The following is a 19911-nucleotide window of genomic DNA, read 5'->3' on the forward strand; positions in this document are numbered from 1 at the left end:
GTGAAAAGTTTTATAGACATAACGTTGTATACCGAAATGGCCATGTGGAAAATATGCCGACAAGAGTTTGGAAATGAAGAGTTTTCATTTTTATCGAACATATTGTCGGCAAATGGCGACAATAAAGTAACCCTGTCTAGTATAGTCGTATCTCGAAATCACTGTACCATTAAAATACAGAAGGACAATATTTTGATTACAGACTTAAATGTAAGTATTTTCAATATTTTTGTAACTATCCTTCACAAGTTGAAACCGGAAAAATATGTAGGTATGTTAATATCATGTGACCCAAATTTGGATTGCAGATGATAACTTAAAGGTTAAAATTGATACATTATTACCACACATACTTTGTAGAAGTTTGATGCTGGATAGCAGAAGTTAATTAAAAAAGATCTGACCTGTTTCTTTTACATATCTTAAAACTGTTTTTTTTATAGAATTTTCATTTTAGCTAAGTTTTAAAGTTTGATATAGTAGCAGCAAATTACTGTTTAATTACATTAAATTGCTGAGCATAAATAACACTGCACAATTAATGTCTTTCATTTTCATAAATGTGGATTTATGCTGTTTCGATGCATCATAAGCTCATAAGAAGTTTTATATGATGACAATCATATAAATTTTTCTTTGTACTTTGTACTAATATTATTAAAGAGAAAGTTTTTTAGTGTGTGTGATTTTTGACCCTTTTATGCTAAAACAGCTATATGGGTTTGTATGAAATAATATAAACATATTATGTTATGACCAGGGAGCAAAACTCTGATGCCGGTGAAAGCCATATGACGTCATTCATACATAGTGTTTTTATCTAGATTATAGATAATCACTAACAACTTATTGGCCTCTTTAGTTTACGGATATTTTATTGACACTTGAGAGGGCCAGTACTTATAAATGTCACTATTTTAATATGTTGTGTATATTTTATAAAAACACCCTATATGTCAATTTGCATCATAATGACGTCACCGGTATCAAAGTTTTGCTCGCTGGTTATGAAGATAGCTGGATATATAGAATAATGCATTGCATCAATGATACTAACTTGAGCCTTTCTTCTTTTTGTGTTCAATCACCCTGTTTGATTGTGTAAATTTTAATAACTTAATTTTTTTAGAGTTCTAATGGCACATATATTGGAACAAAGAAAATACCTACGAAATGCACATTCACTGCAAAAGATGGTGATATAATAGGATTCGGATGGACCTCACATATTGGTGCATTTCGAGACATCACTGATAATGACAAGCATATTTTTAAGTTAATAAGAGTAAAGTGTAATGAATCTATAGCTAGTAGAATACAGTATGCAAGTGAAAGTGATGATAATCTTGAAGACAGAGTAGCTGCTTTAGATAGGCCAGTACAGAGCAAAGTTAAAGAAAAAATTGAACTTAGACCTCATAAACGAAAATCTTGTGACACTGTTGATACTGGACCTCCTAAAGTAAAGAAAGAACCTGTTAAGGAAAGTGTAGGTGAAACTTCTAAACAAGATGCAAATGTTATTGATCTTCTATCAGATAGTGATAATGAATCTAAGTTAAAGCAAACAAATAATTTGAACACTATTAAAATGGATACTATCCCAGAGGAACTACCTTGTATTAAAGAAGAACTAATCAAACCTGAAAATGATATACCAGATTATGAAGCCTTTGATATCAAACAAGAATATTTAGGTTTTGATGATAATGAACCCATACAAATAGATAGCGACAGTGACAGTGATTCAGACCACTGGTACTTGAGGCTGTCTCAGAGCTCACCTGGCAAGCCATTCATGAGACGCAGTTATGACCAAGTGGTAGCTCAGCAGGACAACACTTCCTACAGCCAAATAGAAGAGCCCGCTGATGAAGAAGAATTTTATGAGGACATCATCAGTATTCAGCCACAACAGCATAAACCAGATTCAAATGAGACAAAAACTACCCAAAATGAAGAATCTGCTCAAATTTCTAATAAAGTTGTAAATGATGAGACAGATGAAGAAATCTTCAATGATATAATATCATTTAATATGCAATCAGATCCATTTAAAGATAAAGATGCTCCTAAAAACACTGTGGATGCTGTTGATGGAGCCAGTACAATTCCAACTAAACCTGTTATGGAAAATCATGTAGAGGTTGGGAAAAAAGCCCAGATGATTGAACCTCTTGTACAAATATCAAAAAGAAAAGCTCATAGTGCTGCTACCTCTGAAAGTGAGTAATGTACATTTTAAGCACTTTTTTTTTTACCTGTCTTGTTATTTTTATTCTAGGTATTGTGGAATTATTAACAATTTTACAAGCTTTTATCTAACACAAACTAAATAACCTTGGAAGGTTAATTAAAAAATTGTGAAGTTGTCAGATTGACTTTAAATTTTGTATACATTTGGCTTGGTCATATTATATAATGCCACTTTTTCTCTAAAAAAATTGTGCACCATAATATGGTAGATTATGGAAAGAGACTGAACTTTGAATACCTTATTTATATACCTGTGGTATTACAATAAATGATTTGAATTTGAAATTTGCATGACAGTACAAGTACAATCCACATAAAAAACAGTTAGAAAGAAAAGCTTGTCCTAAAAGTATATTTTTTTCACAAAAAAAATGTAAACTTACCTTTTCTCATTCTTTTATTTTATTTTTTAGGTAAACCTAAAAGTACTTCATCAAAGGCTACAATTTCGAAACCTTCAACATCATCCTCTAGACACAGTAAATCATTGAAAAGTTCTAAAACCCATATAACAGAGACACAGAAAGAAGAACGGAAAAAGAAACTTAAGGCAATTGCTACTAAGGATAAAGAGGATGCGGAAAACATGTCCAATGCATGTAACAATCAATCAAACAAAATTAAAGTTCATGCTAAAGTTACATCATCAAATAGAGGAGCATTCTTAACTGATGTTGCCCAGGCAGTGGTTAAACCTATTTCAAGAAAAGAAAGTCCAGAAAAAATCCACAAACCAAAAGAAAAAAAAAAAGCAGAAACTTCTCACAATACACGTGAACAAAACCTGGAAATGTTGCCTCATGATAAAATCTCCAAGAAAAATAAAATAAAAGAGCCAGTTGTGTTAGACAAAGACAAAAACAAAACCAATAATAGCCACTCCAAAGCAGACACGCGGACACCCGTGAAAAGCCTTAAACCACTGTCAGAGAGTGAAGAGACTGGTAAACCGATATCCAAAGTAGATCCTTTGCCACCAAAAAAGGCCAAGAAGTTAGTACGCTTTTCAGATGCACCTCCCGAAGTGCGCTTATTTGAAATCGAACCAGGAAACAGATTGAATAAGACCAGTGAGATCAAAATGGCTCTTGTTGATACACGCCAAATGCCTGTATTCTCATTGCAAAAAATTACTTTGATGAAAATTCTAAGATGGAATCCTCACTGGCTAGATGAGCAGATAAACAACAATGAGCCTCCACCAATTCTAGGCCATAATAATCCACCATTAGGAATGTTTCAAGCCTTTGAAAGTCATCATCAATATGTGGAGTAAGCAGTTTAATAAACTTAGCCCAAAAATAAAAATTATAAATGTCAACAACAAAATGCAACAAGATGCATTTTTTATATTGTTATTTGTTTACAGACAAGTTGGGGACCTAATTCTAATGGAAATATGGGAAACCATCACGCAAGGTTATATGAAGGTTCGGCAAAATCCAGGAATTCCAATGAAAATAATATCTTTGCCGCCGCCACCTCCTCTAGATCGATCTTACGATTTGTTCAATATTAGTGTCGAAAGTAAGCATTGTCTTAATGACATAATGACGATTTAACTTTTTTTTTATTATTTCTGCACTGGATTATCATTGATTGTCTATCAAAACAAATTTTGTATATAAATCAGTAATACAAATGTGAATGACAAGTACTGTTATTTCAAGACTGCTGCTGCTGCTGTTATTTTAGAGACTGTTGTTTTTTTGTGTTTGTATTTTCGATACTGTTATTTCATCAAGTTATTGGTCAATCAAAGCAAATTATAGTGATAAATATGTACATATAGGTACACAACATAAAATAGAATCGTTTTACGTAAAGGTTTATCTGCTTTCATAGTCAAAATACCGCCAACGGGACTTATCACGCTAACACACACGAGTAACATTTACCTCGACGTTTCGGCAACATTGCAGTGGCCGTGGTCACGAGTAGACTGAAGTGTGGGGTGTCAAGTCTGCCTAGCAGCGCGAGTCCCGAACTACCCGCACTTGATCACTAATAGTACCGGCACTCGTATCACGAACTACCGACACTTGGTCATTTTTATTTGTCACCCCATCACGCCGACACACAACACTAACAACATCCAACACTAACAAAGATGAAAGCTTGTATCCATCGTACCGGTTAAAAAAAACAAAAATTTAAACCGGGACGATGGATATAAGCTTTCATCTTCGTGGAATCCTGTTATTAATAAGTGTCGGCGTCGGGATGAATGTTCGGAGGGACGATCGGACGTTGTTAGTGTTGTGTGTCGGTGTGATGGGGTGACAAATAAAAATGACCAAATGCGGATGCGGGTAGGTGCGGGGGTGCGGGTTGTCGGGCAAGGCAGACTTGACTCCCCACACTCCCGTCTACTCGTGACCACGGCCACTGCAATGTTGCCGAAACCTCCCTTGGTGGTATTTTGACTATGAGTGTAAATCACGAAAGTTTAAAACGTTTATCTGCTTTCAGTCAAACTTCCGAAGTCTGAGCTCAGGAACTTACCGGGTACAGGAGACATAATGCTTGTTTATTTTGGACCGGAAAATGCGAAAAAATCCCGACTGTTATATGTAACGTATGTTCAAGCACCAAGTAAGTAAACTGTAAAGTCTCAAATAAACCAGACTATTATTGTATTACAATTAGAATACTTATTATTTCATTTTATTTCTTTATTCATTTCTTACAGCTAATAGACGTCCTTTTTTTACTGTCGAATTTAACGCGACTTTCACGGAAAAGATGAGGTCCTTGCGTCCCGGCGACACCATGATAGGGAAAAGCTTAGCACGGATACAGAACGAACTCGCGCTTTTTGAAGCGATAGAATACCTGGCCGGTTCGCCTCTTAGTGAAGCGGTTTTAAGGCCAGAGCCTTATCACTTTCCTGAAATACCTCATAATATGGAATGTAGTATGGATTCTCAGGTACTTACCCTATCTTTTATCATTGATCAATAACATATTAAATTAATAATGTGCAAGTTGAAGTCTCAATGGGCGGGCGGGCCACATTGCGCCACACGCTTGAAGAACAGATAACCGTTAGCGAGAGAGAGTGGCGACCACGTACCGAAAGGACGAAACGTTGGCAGGCCTCCCGCTAGATGGATTGACGACACTTTGCTAGTTGTGGACAACCGGCGGATACAAGTGGCGAGTAGTCGTTAACGTGGAGCGCTAAGGCCTTTGTTCAGCAGTGGATGTCTTCCGGCTAATGATGATGAACATATTAAATTAGTGTTTTACCTGTCATCTTTCGGACCAGCTCAATAAAAGTGAGTCACGCTTAGTCGTCGGCTGCGCTACGACCGAGCTGGTAAAGCGAGGACGTGCAGTGTTCGGCACTAGAAAAGGGGCCTGGTCCGACAATTTATTTGGCTTCAATATTAATTTAATACAAAAACTTGAATATGTTTAAATTAACATTGACATGTTTAATTCTAGTGGACCAAACACTTAAATGATAGTCAGAAGGCAGCAGTAAGCGCGTCGGTTTCGGCTGCGCTGGGCGACCGGCCTTCCATACAAATGGTGCAGGGGCCACCCGGCACAGGTAATTATGCATATGAGACCTTGTGTTGAATTGCAGCGAATTTACATTAAACTGACAAATAAATTTACTTGGACCGCTGACATCTTTTATCATAGCTTACATTCATACTTTGTAGATAACAATATATATATAAACCTACTAAGTAGGTACCTAATATAAAAACCTACTAAAAGCGTGTCGGGCACGCCCAAGATAGGGTTCCGTAGCCATTAAAATAAAATAAAGTAACATATTTCTATAAATGTTATATTTTGTTCGGAATCTTCCAAGTTTAGATATATTTTGTACCTTAGGCTGCTATTTACTCTTAAACTACTAATAATTTTCAAGCAAACTTAGCAGTTATAATTTTACCTGTAAGTTTGATATACTAACTACCATCATGAATTTTTTCACAATTTTCAAACCAAAAGTTTAGTTTTTAGAGCTCAATTTTAATGAAAATTTGCTCTTTAAAGTTAAATATTTCGCAAACAGATTACTTAATCGAAGAATCGTCTTTATAACCCCAATGATTTTAAAAGACCTATCCAACGATACCCCACACAATAGTTAGACGAGAAAAAAAATTACCCCTACCTTACGTGTATGAGAGGTGTAATATTTTTTTTTTATTTTGTCACCATTTTATCGGCATTATTTCTACATATATCCGTGCAAAATTACAGCTTCCTAGCACTGATAGTCTCTGAGTAAAACCGCGGACGGAAGGACAGACAGACAGACATGGCGAATCTATAAGGGTTCCGTTTTTGCCATTTTGGCTATGGAACCCTAAAAAGAGATAAAGTTTGTTGGTAAGACAGTGCACTTTCCTATAGAACCGCTGGCGCGGCATCCCTAATAGCAGCCAAGCCTAACAGCTGACTGATATTTTTGGGTAAGTAACACAATCCAAAGAAACAGTCTTTAAAAAGGAGTTTCAAAATCTATGGGGTACTTCTAGTTCTAGTCCTAAAATAACCAAATACGGCGTATGTTTTGCTACGGAACAGAGCTCTGCTAGCACTGGATATTCATAGACCAATTTACAAGAAATCCTCTGTGCGTGAGTCAACAAGCTACACTAAAAAGTTGATTGACCCTAATCGTTATGTTCCATGATATTTATTTTAAATCGTGATTAGGCAAGTCGAGCGTGATCTGTTCGATGGTGATGGCGTATTTCTACGACGCGGCGACGCGGCGGCGGCCACAGCGCGGGAAAGTTCTCATCTGCGCTACCAGCAACTACGCCGTCGACGAGCTCGTCTTACGGCTGCTCAACATCCGACAGAACCTGCCTAAGAGTAAGCTAAACTTACTGACATTTGCCCACAGTTACGGTCGCGTGGACCATCATGCGAATAACAGCTAATTTAAGTTCCGGGATTTTGAGATATGTTGAAAGAACGAACATAACATCTTGGTTCCTTGAGAATATCGGCATAAAAAATAGCCTATGTGTTATTGCCAAAGTCATGCTATCTACTTGCTAAATTTGATCCAAATCATTCCAGCCGTTTTAGCATAAAAGAATAACAAACAAACACACACATTCACAAACTTTGATAATATTAACTAGTTTGTCGGCGATTTAGTCCGCCAAGAATTCGTTTGCTGCCCACCCACGAGAACACAATCATTGCCTGTTTGTCGGCTTTTAAATAAAAAAATGGAGACTTGGAAGAAGAACTATAGTATATTTGTGTTTGTATGCGCAGACGAGCGATTCCGTATGGTGCGCGTGGGGCGCGCGGACAAAATGCATGCGCGCGCGCGCGAGGTCAGCTCACAGACGCTCGCACAGCGCGACGCGCGCCCGCGCACCGAGCACCGCCCCGCGCCCGCCGTGCAGGAAGAGGTAACACAATTTCCCAACTGCCTCAGCCCGGTCAGCCAGCAACCGCGGCAATACTTATGTGACAGACAACTCCTGAATTTGCCATACCTTTTGTATCTATGTAGATTATTATGAAAATATAGATAAAAAACCGGCCAAGTGCGAGTCGGACTAGCGCTCGAAGGGTTCCGTACCATTATCTATTATACAACATTAGACATTAGCAAAAAAACGGCAAAAACTCAAGTTTGTTGCACCCCTATTTTAATTAAATTATTTATTAGGGTTCCGATCTCGAAAGGAAAAAACGAAACCCATATAGGATCGCTTTGTTGTTCGTCTGGCCGTCCGTCTGTCAAGACCCTTTTTCTCAGGAACGCGTGGAGGTATCAAGCTGAAATTTATATCAAATACTCAGGTCTACTGTCCCTTGGAGCTGTGAAAAACTTCTAAGCCAACGCAATCAAAAGATACAGCCGTTTATGCCGCAAATTTTCGAAACTCAAGGGAATCAAAACCTACAGGGTACTTCCCGTGAACTTAGAATCTTGAAATTTGGTACGAAGCAACCTCTTATAGCACAGATAAAGGAAAAATTGCGAAAACCGTAAATCTTTAGTTACATCATATAATAAAAATAGTTATACGGAACCCTCAGTGCGCGAGTGCGACTCGCACTTGGTCGGTTTTTTTTTAAGTGAATACAACTAAATATTCTGTGAATATTTCAAGCATCTACTTGTTGCCGTTATTAATGTCAAGAAAAACGGCAAAAAAATCACGTTTGTTGTATGGGGGCTCCTCTTTAATATTTATTTTATTCTGTTTTTAGTATTTGTTGTTATAGCGGTCACAGATTACTGTGGCCACTAAGTGAAAATTTCAAGTATCTAACATGTCGGCTCAAGAGATAGAGCCGTGTGACAGACGGACGGACCGACAGACAGTCAGTGGAGTCTCAGTAATAGGGTTCCGTTGGCACCCTTGGGTACGGAACCCTAAAAATCTTAGCAAAGAGAAAAAATAATTCAGTTGAATCTCATTTCAAACCCCGTCGGTACCCATTCAAAATCGTGACTAGCTCTAAAATACGATCGAAAAACCTAACCCTCCTTCGGGCAGTCGGGTATCAGTTCTAAAAGCAGGATCTTACGGGTCAATGACGTTTCCGCGGTGTAAATATTCATACGTAATATGTCGTCTTTAAATGCTTGCAGATTTCACGATTGACAGCAAAGATCAACATGTGGAAAACAATGAAACGTGAAGCAAAGGATCCGTCGCGCGAAGCTTATTGTGAAGAGCGCATTCGGCAGATTAACGCTAAGATGGCACTGGTACGGCATAATACCTTATTCGTCCAATTTTATGTAGTTTTTAAGCTCTAGTTGTTCCCTGGGCTTGCTCTCACGCATTTCCTTGTCATATGCACAAATCGAATCTGTCTATCTTATATATAGCTATAAAAATGGTGAAGTGACTGACTAACTGACATAAAATGCACAGCCTAAACCGCTGGAGCTTGAAATTTGGCAAACTTTTTCCATGAGAAATTTTCCAATAATTTAATATTTACGAACATTATAGTTAAATTACAATAATTCTATGTAAACAATATCCTTCACTCCTTGGTCCATGATGAGTTTTATTTAGGAGGTTGCCACCAAAATGCTTGCAAGACGAGAAGACGACACTGCTTGCAAGTGTGATAAAAATTTAATTTGTTAGTTGCGTGGCGGTGAGATGGCGGGGACGGGCGAAGAGCCACGCCCGGAGGAGGTCGCGCGCGCCGAGCGGCGCATCATAGAGGGCGCTGACATCGTGCTCACCACGCTCACCTCTGCCATCAACCAGAAGATGCGCGGGTAACGCAGACACACATACTCACGCACTCTAATCTTAATATTAGATACGTCGTGTTTAAAAAAAACTGTACTTACTGTAATTTAACCCAAATTAAGGCTACTGATTATACTAGCGTCGCTATCATCTGAGCTCTAGGGCCGTAAAACCATGTTTTGAACCTCTCGCTCGCGCTTGGGAGGTTATCGGATCTCTCGCTCGCACTTTGCAGCGACTTGCTGTTGTATTCGACGATCAAAATTTTAAATGAAACAATATATTTATTCCAGACGTTAGTCCATAAAAATAATCAATAACAATTAATTAGAAGTGAAATAAAATTAAATAAAATTGAATTAAATTTGCAATTTCAAATTAAATTGAATGAAATCAACCAAATCAAAATTGTAGTCAATCAAATTAACAAACAGTAAATTTGCAGTAGTTTTGGTTAACAAGGCGTCAAACTAATAACACCCCTCTTTTTGCGTCGGAGGTTAAGCTGCGTTTCCTTCCTAGACGTACGAGGGTGTGCATTTGGGGGGGGGGGGGGGTGTCATGCGGTTTGTGACACAGGAACAAAATAATTGTAAATTTCATAGCGATACGTGTGACAGAGGGGAGGGCGCTAAAAAAGTTCAAAATTGGTGTGACGTACTTTATTTAACACATTCCTCGCACTCTGGTTGAATGAAACGCCCTCTTTTCGCGTCGGGGGTTAAAGACAACGTTTGTTTGTACAGGTTGAAGCGGCGCATCGCGCTCTGCATAGTGGACGAGGCCGGGCAGGCCATCGAGCCCGAGGTGCTGATCCCGCTCACGCTTGACGTCACGAAACTCGCCCTCGTCGGCGACCCGCAGCAGCTGCCCGGGTACATCTGCTCGCAGGTCAGTGCCATTACCACCATTGGCGGGCACTGGGCCAATGAGGGTTTTCACAGAGGCGAAATATCGCTAGATGGCGTTAGTATTGTGAGTTTGACGTTTGCTCGTGATTGGTTAAATAACTAATTCAATTCAATTCTTGAAAGTATAGCTCCATCGATACTATCAATGATTCCGGCAATGTCGAGGTTGGAAAAGACACTATCAGTTTTAAGATTGTTTTTTTGGAATCTTTTTGTATTTTTTATTTCAATTCCAAATTTTTACTTTTACGGTCATCCCGTAAAACCGTAATTGAAAATACAAACTGAAATATAGATGCACAGAAAAAACAGAAAAATAAGACCATCACTGGGAATCGAACCCAGGTCCTCGGTAATCCCTACCGCGTGCTATACTGATGGTCAACGGTACCGACACGAATTTCCCTATGCACCTCATATCTCAGCTTGTGTTTCTTACTTAGTCACTTAAGCAGCGACGCTAGCGACATCTATGCCTCTGTTCTGTTTTTTCTCTGCATCTATATTTCAGTTTGTATTTTCAATTACTATCAGTTTTGCCGTTGTTCGGTAGATTCAGTGTGCGGTAATCAGATGAGAACCTGTTATAAATGAACGAATCGCAAGCAAACGTCAAACGGACCTCACGATACTAACGCGATCTAGCGATATTTCAACTCTGTGGAAACCCTTATGCCTACCCTAGAGGCAGCTGGTCATTTTTTTTTTCTATATAAGAGGAAGCAAACGAGCAAAAAATTAGAATGCCATTTTTATTAAATCTAAAATCGACGTCATGTTTCTTAAGAACAGATTTCGCTAACTCTCATAGTTTCTGACTTCTCCCTACTAACCCATTTGGATTGATCACTCTGTATACGTCCCACTGCTGGATAGAATCCCTTTGAGAATGTGGTCGTAGTCCCCATGTGGGACGCGAGCCTGAATTTGAACCCACAACCCTCTGCTTGAAAATCCATTGGTCAAAAAGCTAGACGGCTACCAAGTTAACTGAATATAACGAATAGAGCGCGGGTCGAACACTTGAGTATAGGTATATATATTTTCTCAAAAATGTCCGTAAAAGTTGACATTATTCTTTACATATCAGAAGGTGAAGTGCATAGTTTATGGTCAGCGAAAAATTAAAAAGTTAAAAAGATTGCAGGCAGTCACTTTTTTTTTAAGTTAAAAAGGCCATGGAAATGTTGACACAAGTCGTATACAGCCAAGTCTAGAAAAACACGAGTTGTACAATTCAGCTAGCTATAGTGGCCTAGTGCTTTGACGTATGGCATCTCAAACAGAGAAACGTGGATTCAAAGCCGGGATCGCATCTCTGAGTTTATCGAAATTCATGTGCAAAATCACATTTGAAATTTATCACGAGCTTTTACGAAGAAGGAAAACATCGTGAGTAAACCTACATAATGGCCGGTATCAGATATTTTGTTGGAACTCCGGACTTTTTCTATTGGGTCTGAAATAGCTTGTGGTGTTTTCGGTGGAAAAATACACCTGCAGTTTATTTTTAATGAAAAAAGGCGGGAAAGCATAAGAAAAATATTGGAATAAAATTAAATTTTATAGTATATTTTGAGAAAAAGTTTGTTCTATTTCAGAATTATTCACCATTTTTGAGAAAAGCTTTATATTAGTCTCGGCTGGAATAGCAATTGCTGGCTTCGTATTAGTTAAACGGACTCGCTACTCAGCCAGCAATTGCCTACTTCCAGGCCACGACAATAATCTACTATTGTTATACATGTATTATAAGCAGAACAAGTGCACACACACACATCAGCGTCCTCCGTTCATTACCTGTCAAACTTTTTCCCAGGCTTCGTCTCTCGTTTTTTGTCTCACTAGATGGCGCACTGTTGCGTGAGGTTTTTAAGTATGGCTTTCAAAGTTTGTTATTACGGGCGTGAAAACAAAGTTTTGATTAAAGTCATATTTAATACACCTTAAAACCATACCATAAAAATATCGAGCATGCCACAGTGTTGTTTATTCCCCGTTTTGTTCGGAAAAAAGGGAGGACAAAGGTTTCCGAAAGACAAAACTGTCTCAAAACACAGACATTCATTGCCCTGGAACGCATATTTGCCATAATTAATTTCAGATATTGCAAAATATTCACAAAATTATTCTAATTATAAATAAACTCGCGTAGCTCACCCAAAAACTATGAGATTTGACATTTCGGAGACCTCACGCTACACTAGCGCCTCTAGTGGCGAATTCATACGCGATAGCCCTCATTGGTGTCAAGTGTCCCTTGATATTTATTTACTTATTTGTGTACATTTATTATTTATGCCTGGAAAAGGGTTAATAGCCAATTCGTAAATGTGAGGCCCACAGAGAGCCCTCACTTTGTCTAATGTGGCCCTTGATCATAAAAGTGTATCAACCTCTTTTAGTATTGTATCATATTGTAAAACTCTTTATTGTGCATAAACAGATAATGAGATGTACAAAGGCGAAGTTATCTGTTAAGGGATCCCTTGCAGTTTACCTTAGTCTAATCCATGTTCCGGCGATGGTTTGAACCCGGTGGTTTTGTTGTCAGCGCGCAAAGCGTCACGGGCTGGGCGAGAGTCTGTTCGCGCGTCTGGCGGGCGCGGGCGAGGCGTGGCCGCGCGCGCCGGTGGTGCTGCTGGCGCGCCAGTACCGCATGCATCCCGCCATCGCCGACTACCCCAACCGCGCCTTCTACGCCGGCCGCGTGCTGTCCGCCGCCGCGCCGCGCCCCGACATACCCCTCCCGCCTTACACCTTGCTGACCATCGCCAGCGGGGACAAGGGACAAGGTAATACGCTTCTTATATTATTTCTTGCTTAGCCCCGTCGAAAACCTAAAAAAAATCTTCTTCTAAAGGCTCAGTCTCATTAGTCGATAGAGCCTGCATGCGGGTTACAGGAGATTAACATTAAGAGCGTTTTTCTACTCCTATAGTATAATCTGTCAATTATATGGTCAAAAATTATACAATAATAACTAACGTTATAAGTATGTTCCAAGTTCTATGTTCTATGGTGCAAATTCAGTAAAATAATAAGAATCAATTTTCCTTAAATATGCGTGTGCCATGTGATTGGTTGCTTAAAAATGAGTAAGAACTGCTGTAAGCCAATCACAATCAAGGTTTATTTTTTCAAGCGAAATTTCGTAATTGGGAACACGCTGATCAAGCTCTATGGTACGAGTACGGTCGCAAATTAAAAAAAAATAAAGCGGGAAATTAATATAATGTCAGTCTAATACTGTTGTTATTGTCGGTTTAAAGTAAATAAAATTAATTAAAATGAGTGATGATAATGAGATACCGTGTACTCCCGAAGACATTTTAACGATGGTGCAAACATTCACTGCAAGTTTGCTGCTGGAGAAGTAAAAAACAAACTGTATAACAAGATTTACAACAATCTCATGCAATGGAGAATCGACAAAAGTATTAAGTACACCTGGAAAATGTGTTATTGGTGTATTTTCAACGCGGACGCCATTCGAGAACCTTCTGACCCCATCGGCCATCAGTCCTGCGAGCAATGTGCCCCGTCCACTGCCACTTCAGTTTTGCAATTCTTCGGGCTATGTCGGTAATCTTAGTTCTACTGCGGATGTCTCATTTCTAATTCTATCCCGCAGAGAAACCCCGAGCATAGCCCGAATCATAACGATTTTCATGTTTAGGTAAAAATACCTAAGTTCTCGTAAGAAAAGTTGTTGGATTATTGCATATCTATAATCTGTATTACTTATTCTAATAATGTGCCAAGTTTCATAGGCGGGAGAATTCTTCGGGTTGCAAAAGCCTCGGTGGTCGGAGTACTACGCTAGCTGGCGCGGGTGGGTGCACGGAGCGGACGCACGCTTGCGGGTGCAGGTACAGGTCAAATCCGTCGCGTGCAGTTAGGGCTGACATACTATTTTTCAATAGGCGTCCAAACGATCCGTGCAAACCGCGTCAGCTAGCGTAGGCTCTCAAGCTTGAAATTTAAACAGACTGTCACTTTTAAAAATTTTGGTGTGTATCAATTTCAGTTGTGTTATTTAGTTATATTACTTGTAGAACCTATTGTAATAAAATAAATGGATAAATTTCACAGAATTATCTCAAAATGTTCAATGATAGGTTTTTGTTCTCAAGCAACTTCTTAGAATTATTTAAGAAAGCATTTTTCGCTTATTGAGAATGTTCAGATTGCAGAGCATCTTCAATAAGCGAAGCATATCTAATACTGCATCTTCTCAGGTCTATCGGGAGGCAACGAGATGGAAGCGTGGGGCGTGGCGCGACTGGTAGTGGCGCTGTACGAGGTCACCAGGCGGATGGAGTTGAGCCTCGCCGTCATCACGCCGTACAACGCGCAGAAAGAGCTTATTAAGAGAAACCTGCGCGCGATACAGAACACGTTAGTTGTAGCGTTTTAGTGGAATTTAATCAAATTTTGAGTAAGAGTTGTATTGTGTATATTGTGCCAAAAATCATAAAGAACAGGTATGGCTTTTGCTGACTTAATGCTTCACAATACAATTAGTCTGTATTGAGCAGCAAAATATAGTAAGCAGTACAGAAAACACAGCTTCAGAGCGATCTCTTCCAGGCAACCTTTACAATAGACCGAAGTAATTTACAACAAACAAGTATATTAAGTATATTATGAACCCATTTAGCCTCTGAAGAAGTTTCTGACGGCCAGCTCGAGTAAGAATGCGTGTAATTTTTAATTTGCAGGCCAGACCAAGTGGAAGTGAACACGGTGGACAGTTTTCAAGGGCAAGAACGTGACATCGTGGTGGTATCGCTAGCTCGCTCGCACGGCGTCGGCTTCCTTACCGACTCCGGCCGCGTCAACGTCATGCTCACGCGCGCCAAGCACGCGCTGATAGTGGCGCTCAACCCTCAAGCTGTCATGGTTAGTACCGGCTGTACCTACAGAACTAAGTCGAAGCGATATTTAAATAACAGTATGCGGCATGTTCCGGGCCCTGGTTTTGGGTCTGTTTGAGTTTATAAACTTTGAAATAAATAAATGAGCCAATCGCAAGCAAGACTGTAACATCAAACGGATCTCTCGATACTGACGCCATTTAGCGATATTTCACTTGTAAAAAAATTGAATGCTGCTTTAATTTGATAGTGACACAACTTTAAATTCTAAGGCATTACATTTTAAAATATGTCACTATTCAAAGTTCAATTTTAACGCCCTTTTATTTTAGAATGTGTCACTATGAAACTAAAGCAGCGGTATGATTAATTTTCGTTTCGCCATGGAGAATTTTGATACTATTTTAAACTTCCAGTGCTTAGGTGCCTAACTTCTTGAACTTACCCATTAATAACCCTCCTGTCGAACATAAAAGAATTACGAACGGTTATATCCGTAGTCCATACAAAAGTCATACCACATTTGCTCACTGAGTTTATAATACATGGTAATATTTACTAATGTAAGTATGAATTTAACAGAGAAACGACCAATGGCGGACGCTAGTCGAAGACGCGCAGCGGCGGCGTCTCCTGCGAGACCTCCCAAACAAGATGTGCCAGCGCTTGAACCCCGGACAGCCCGTCGAAGACATTCTGCAGTACGTCAGATAAAACACGGCTTCCAGGGATCTTTTTACCCTTAGCCCTTTCAGGCCCGCCACTTTAGATACGCTACTACATTGTAGTGCATAATGGTTATCTATCGTATTTTATCGGAAAAGTTCGTATTCATCATGCAGCCGTTTTGACGTTTGACACTACATAAAAAAGTTCATATGAAAATGTCATTCATTTAATACAATAATTAATCGTGGCAATTCGCGTGCCAAGAGCGGACTGTTCGCGATAGATACATTATTCGCTATTTCTGTAAAAAATTATACTTTTTAATTGTTGCCTACTTGTAGCATATTGTATAGCCTCCTGAGTCCGAACTTTTTTTAACAGATATAGTACTTAAGACTTAGACTTTGTTATTTTGGATAATATTTCGAAATTCTCAAAATTATTCATAGAACAATTGGTGCTTTATAAAGTACATTCGGCCGTTATTCTTAGTAATAATTTGGTATTTATAAAGTAACCAAGGACTTACTAGGATAGCCTCGTGCTAGCAAGGTTGAATCTAGAATGGTCAATAGACGTGCTATGCCTGAAAAAGGGTAAAGGGTCCGCTTATGTAGACACTGCCACCAAATCAATCATGCATAAGCAGTGTGAAATAGTTTTTACACGACTAGTGAAAGAAAATGGTATTAATATTCATAATTTTGTAAGATTCTGTTAAATTTGTGTCATATTGCTAATAAATAAGGTTCATTATTACACTAAACCTGTGGTCGATGCTATTGTGACGACCTCTTGAGCATGTTTTTTTAATGAATTTAGATCGTTATGTTACACAATGCAATATGACTATTGCGCCCACGTTAGCGCAGCTAAAAATGGTCATAATCAATTGTTAAAAGAAAATCATCTAGTAAAAATAAGCTACTTTTTTACTAAAATAAAATGGCATCTTCAAGATATTTTTATTAATAAGCTAGTCGTGGATTCGTTTCCATGGTCATAGCGTACTAAAATTTATAAATGCAAAAGTGGTCATATGTACGAATGTTTGTCATATTTGTCACTAAATCAGCTCTACGGATTTTAATGATTTTTAGTATAAGGAATCGCGGGAATAACATGTAGGTATATCAGTTTTATATAGGACTAGCTTTTGCCCGCCACTCCATCTGCGAAGAATTCGTTTATTGCAATCCCACGGGAACTATGCAATTATACGGGATAAAAACCATTCTATGTCCTTCCCAGGTTCTAGAATTAGCTCAATACCAAATTTCATCTAAATCGGTTCAACGGGTTAAGAGGTAACGGACAGGACAGACAATTACTTTCGCATTTATAATATTAGTAAGCTTGTACGCCTGTAAAATTACATCAAATTTTACACGAGTGTTCTTGCATATACGCTATATCAATCCAATTTATAAAAAGTGTAAACAAATCTATTCCATAAAAATTCTTGTATAAACACACACTGGATCGAATCAATAACACATTTATCTATAATTCGTGTCTTTACTAGACGTCTAATCACTTTTTTCACCAAAACTCACTTGATTTTAATATTTTGAGAAATCTTCGTCAAAATCTGTCGTTATTTTTTGAATGAAACATGTGTAGCGTAGAGAAGGTGAAAAATTTGATATTTTAAAACTCGATTAGTGCTCGATTGAATAAGCGATTTTTATTTACTTACCTTAAAATTAAAAAAATAGTTGAATAAACAGTCTTTGGAATTAAATTAAGTAATGTAAATAATAAAATAGATAAATATACTTTGATCTATTCAATTAACCTTTTTACGCCACGGTCGGCCACAAACGACAAAAAAAAATCGGAAAATTGCCCCATGGGCGCCACGTAATGCCGACATGGCGCCTATGGCACGATTTTCAGCTGTCGCGTTTTGCCGACCGTGGCGGTCAAAGGGTTAATAAATTAATCGATTTAATGAACAGATTAATTATTTTGCAGCAGGTTTTAGGTTTTCACTTCACTAAATGTCTGTGGTCGGGTCGGGTCGGGGCGCGGGGTAATGGCGTCTTTTTTTTATTCGACTGGATGGAAAACGAGCAAGTGGGTGTCTCCTGATGGTAAGAGATTACCACCGCCCATAGACACTTCATAAATTGGATAGAAATATAATATACAGCGTAATTGAAGACCGCGATGTTTTTTTTGGAATTTAATACAATCCTTGAATTTCAATTCAATTGCCAAATGTACTGGTTCACGTAAACGAAGCTGCGCGTAAAAGTAATTAGTTGAATAGATAATGGGTGCTGGGCCACAATTTTTATGCTGTGGTCATAAATAAAAGCATTTTTTTATTTTTTGGTATCGTGATTTTCTATGTGTAATTGCTTATTTTTAAGACGTGTCTAGGGTTTAGCCAAAACAAAAAGCTGCCAAATTCTGTTAGATTTTTTTTAATGGGAAGATAAATTAATGTTGCCATATGTAAAAAAAAGTTTTTTTTTTATTCGTTAGTCATTTTAAGAGGTTATAGGTAAGCTTTTGGATTATCGCAGGGAGATTAGTTTGCGTGTCGATTTATACCTAATGGACATTTATACTTGATGTTTGGCTGCACTTGCGGTTGGACACGCAATAGTGCATTATATGTAATTGCAAAAAACTTGAAAAATTAAGAAAGCTGAAAACAATAAGATTGTGATAAGTAATTTCTAGTGTACTTACCTACTGGTTTGCACTTTAGTGTGATCAATGCAGAAACGGCACAAGGAATTATTTTTGACAACTACAATGACCTTTTCTTGGAAAAAACGATACGTATACGCTTATAGTTTAAATTTATCTTTAAATAGTCAACTGTCGTTTTTTAAAAAAATCAAGAAACTTATTATTTCTTTTATCGATTTAGACAGTAGATAGCTTTCTTTTCATTGAATAATTGGTTATAGCCTTGTTTAACAGCGTAAGATACCACCATAAATTATGCACCTAGCTCACAGGTCGTACAACGCCCCAGAGTTGTCTAGTAAATCTTGACGCGGGTACTTTTTAAGTTATTTTTAAACCTATTTTGTTAACAATTACGCCGATTTATTTGGAAAATAAATGAAGTGCCATATCAAAAGGGCGAACCTAAATAGCTGGAATGTTTTTTTTTTTTTTCTTTGTGCAGCGGCGACGCAGGAGCTATAAATTTGGTGTGGGCAACAGATTAAATGACGGCTTTTTAATTTAGTAAAAAACGAGATCCTTGCCACTGGCTCGGTGGCAAGATACTATTTTTAACGATAAATGCTTCTATGCATGCTGATGTCTGTCTTGTATCTACTTGAATTTTGCATCAAATTGAAGCTATTGTTTTTCCCAACTCGGTGATGCCCGCGTAAAAGCTGTCATATCTGTGTGTAACTTCGCTATTCGACCAAATGTCAGACTGATACAGATTTTTTAGGTGGTATCTTTTACTATGTATAAAGACTAGCTAGTTACCCACCTGCTTTGTTAGGAATTACATACTTGCATTTCTATTACAACATTATTGCTTTCTTTTGTAACGAATAAAAATATTTTTAAATTTCTGATTGTTATAATTTTAGCACTCACCGAATTTGATGATTAAAAACTATGAATGGAAATAAAATAGGGACCAAAGAGAATATAACCATTACGTTTTTAGGGACTCGCAAGGAATTAAAACCAGACGTCAGTGGACATTAGAACACAAATCAAAGTTTAAAAGGGTTTTGTAGTCAGTTTCTCATGCAAACCAATGTTTGACATTTGGTCAATCAACACTAAGCTACGTTTGTACAGTCGAGTTCATAAACTTGTGAGCAAAAATATCTGAACACGCTTCTACGCCGTTAACAATAGTCGTGTTCAGATTTTATTGATCAAATTTTTGCTCACAAGTTTACTCTACTGTAAGCTCCATTTTTTTTTTTTTAAATCCTTTGGTCCGTTTTCGTAAGGTTTCGTTTCCAAAGGAAATTTTAA

At 38.1% G+C, this 19911-nt stretch overlaps 1 protein-coding gene across 1 annotated transcript; it reads left to right on the forward strand.

Annotated features, from left to right (window-relative positions):
- Nucleotides 1-3: 3 nt before the first annotated feature.
- On the forward strand, nt 4-19493 carry LOC141430353 (uncharacterized). The gene is made up of 16 exons (XM_074091020.1): nt 4-210; nt 1130-2225; nt 2670-3528; nt 3626-3783; nt 4729-4851; nt 4949-5187; nt 5707-5815; nt 6943-7104; nt 7519-7658; nt 8855-8974; nt 9366-9502; nt 10223-10367; nt 12942-13182; nt 14629-14788; nt 15112-15292; nt 15850-19493. The coding sequence occupies exons 1-16, from the start codon at nt 37-39 to the stop codon at nt 15979-15981; spliced, it is 4176 nt and encodes a 1391-aa protein (XP_073947121.1). The 5' UTR covers nt 4-36; the 3' UTR covers nt 15982-19493.
- The last annotated feature ends 418 nt before the right edge of the window (nt 19494-19911 follow it).

Source organism: Choristoneura fumiferana, chromosome 8 (genome assembly GCF_025370935.1).
Source record: "Choristoneura fumiferana chromosome 8, NRCan_CFum_1, whole genome shotgun sequence".
NCBI classification, from domain to species: Eukaryota; Metazoa; Arthropoda; class Insecta; order Lepidoptera; family Tortricidae; genus Choristoneura; species Choristoneura fumiferana.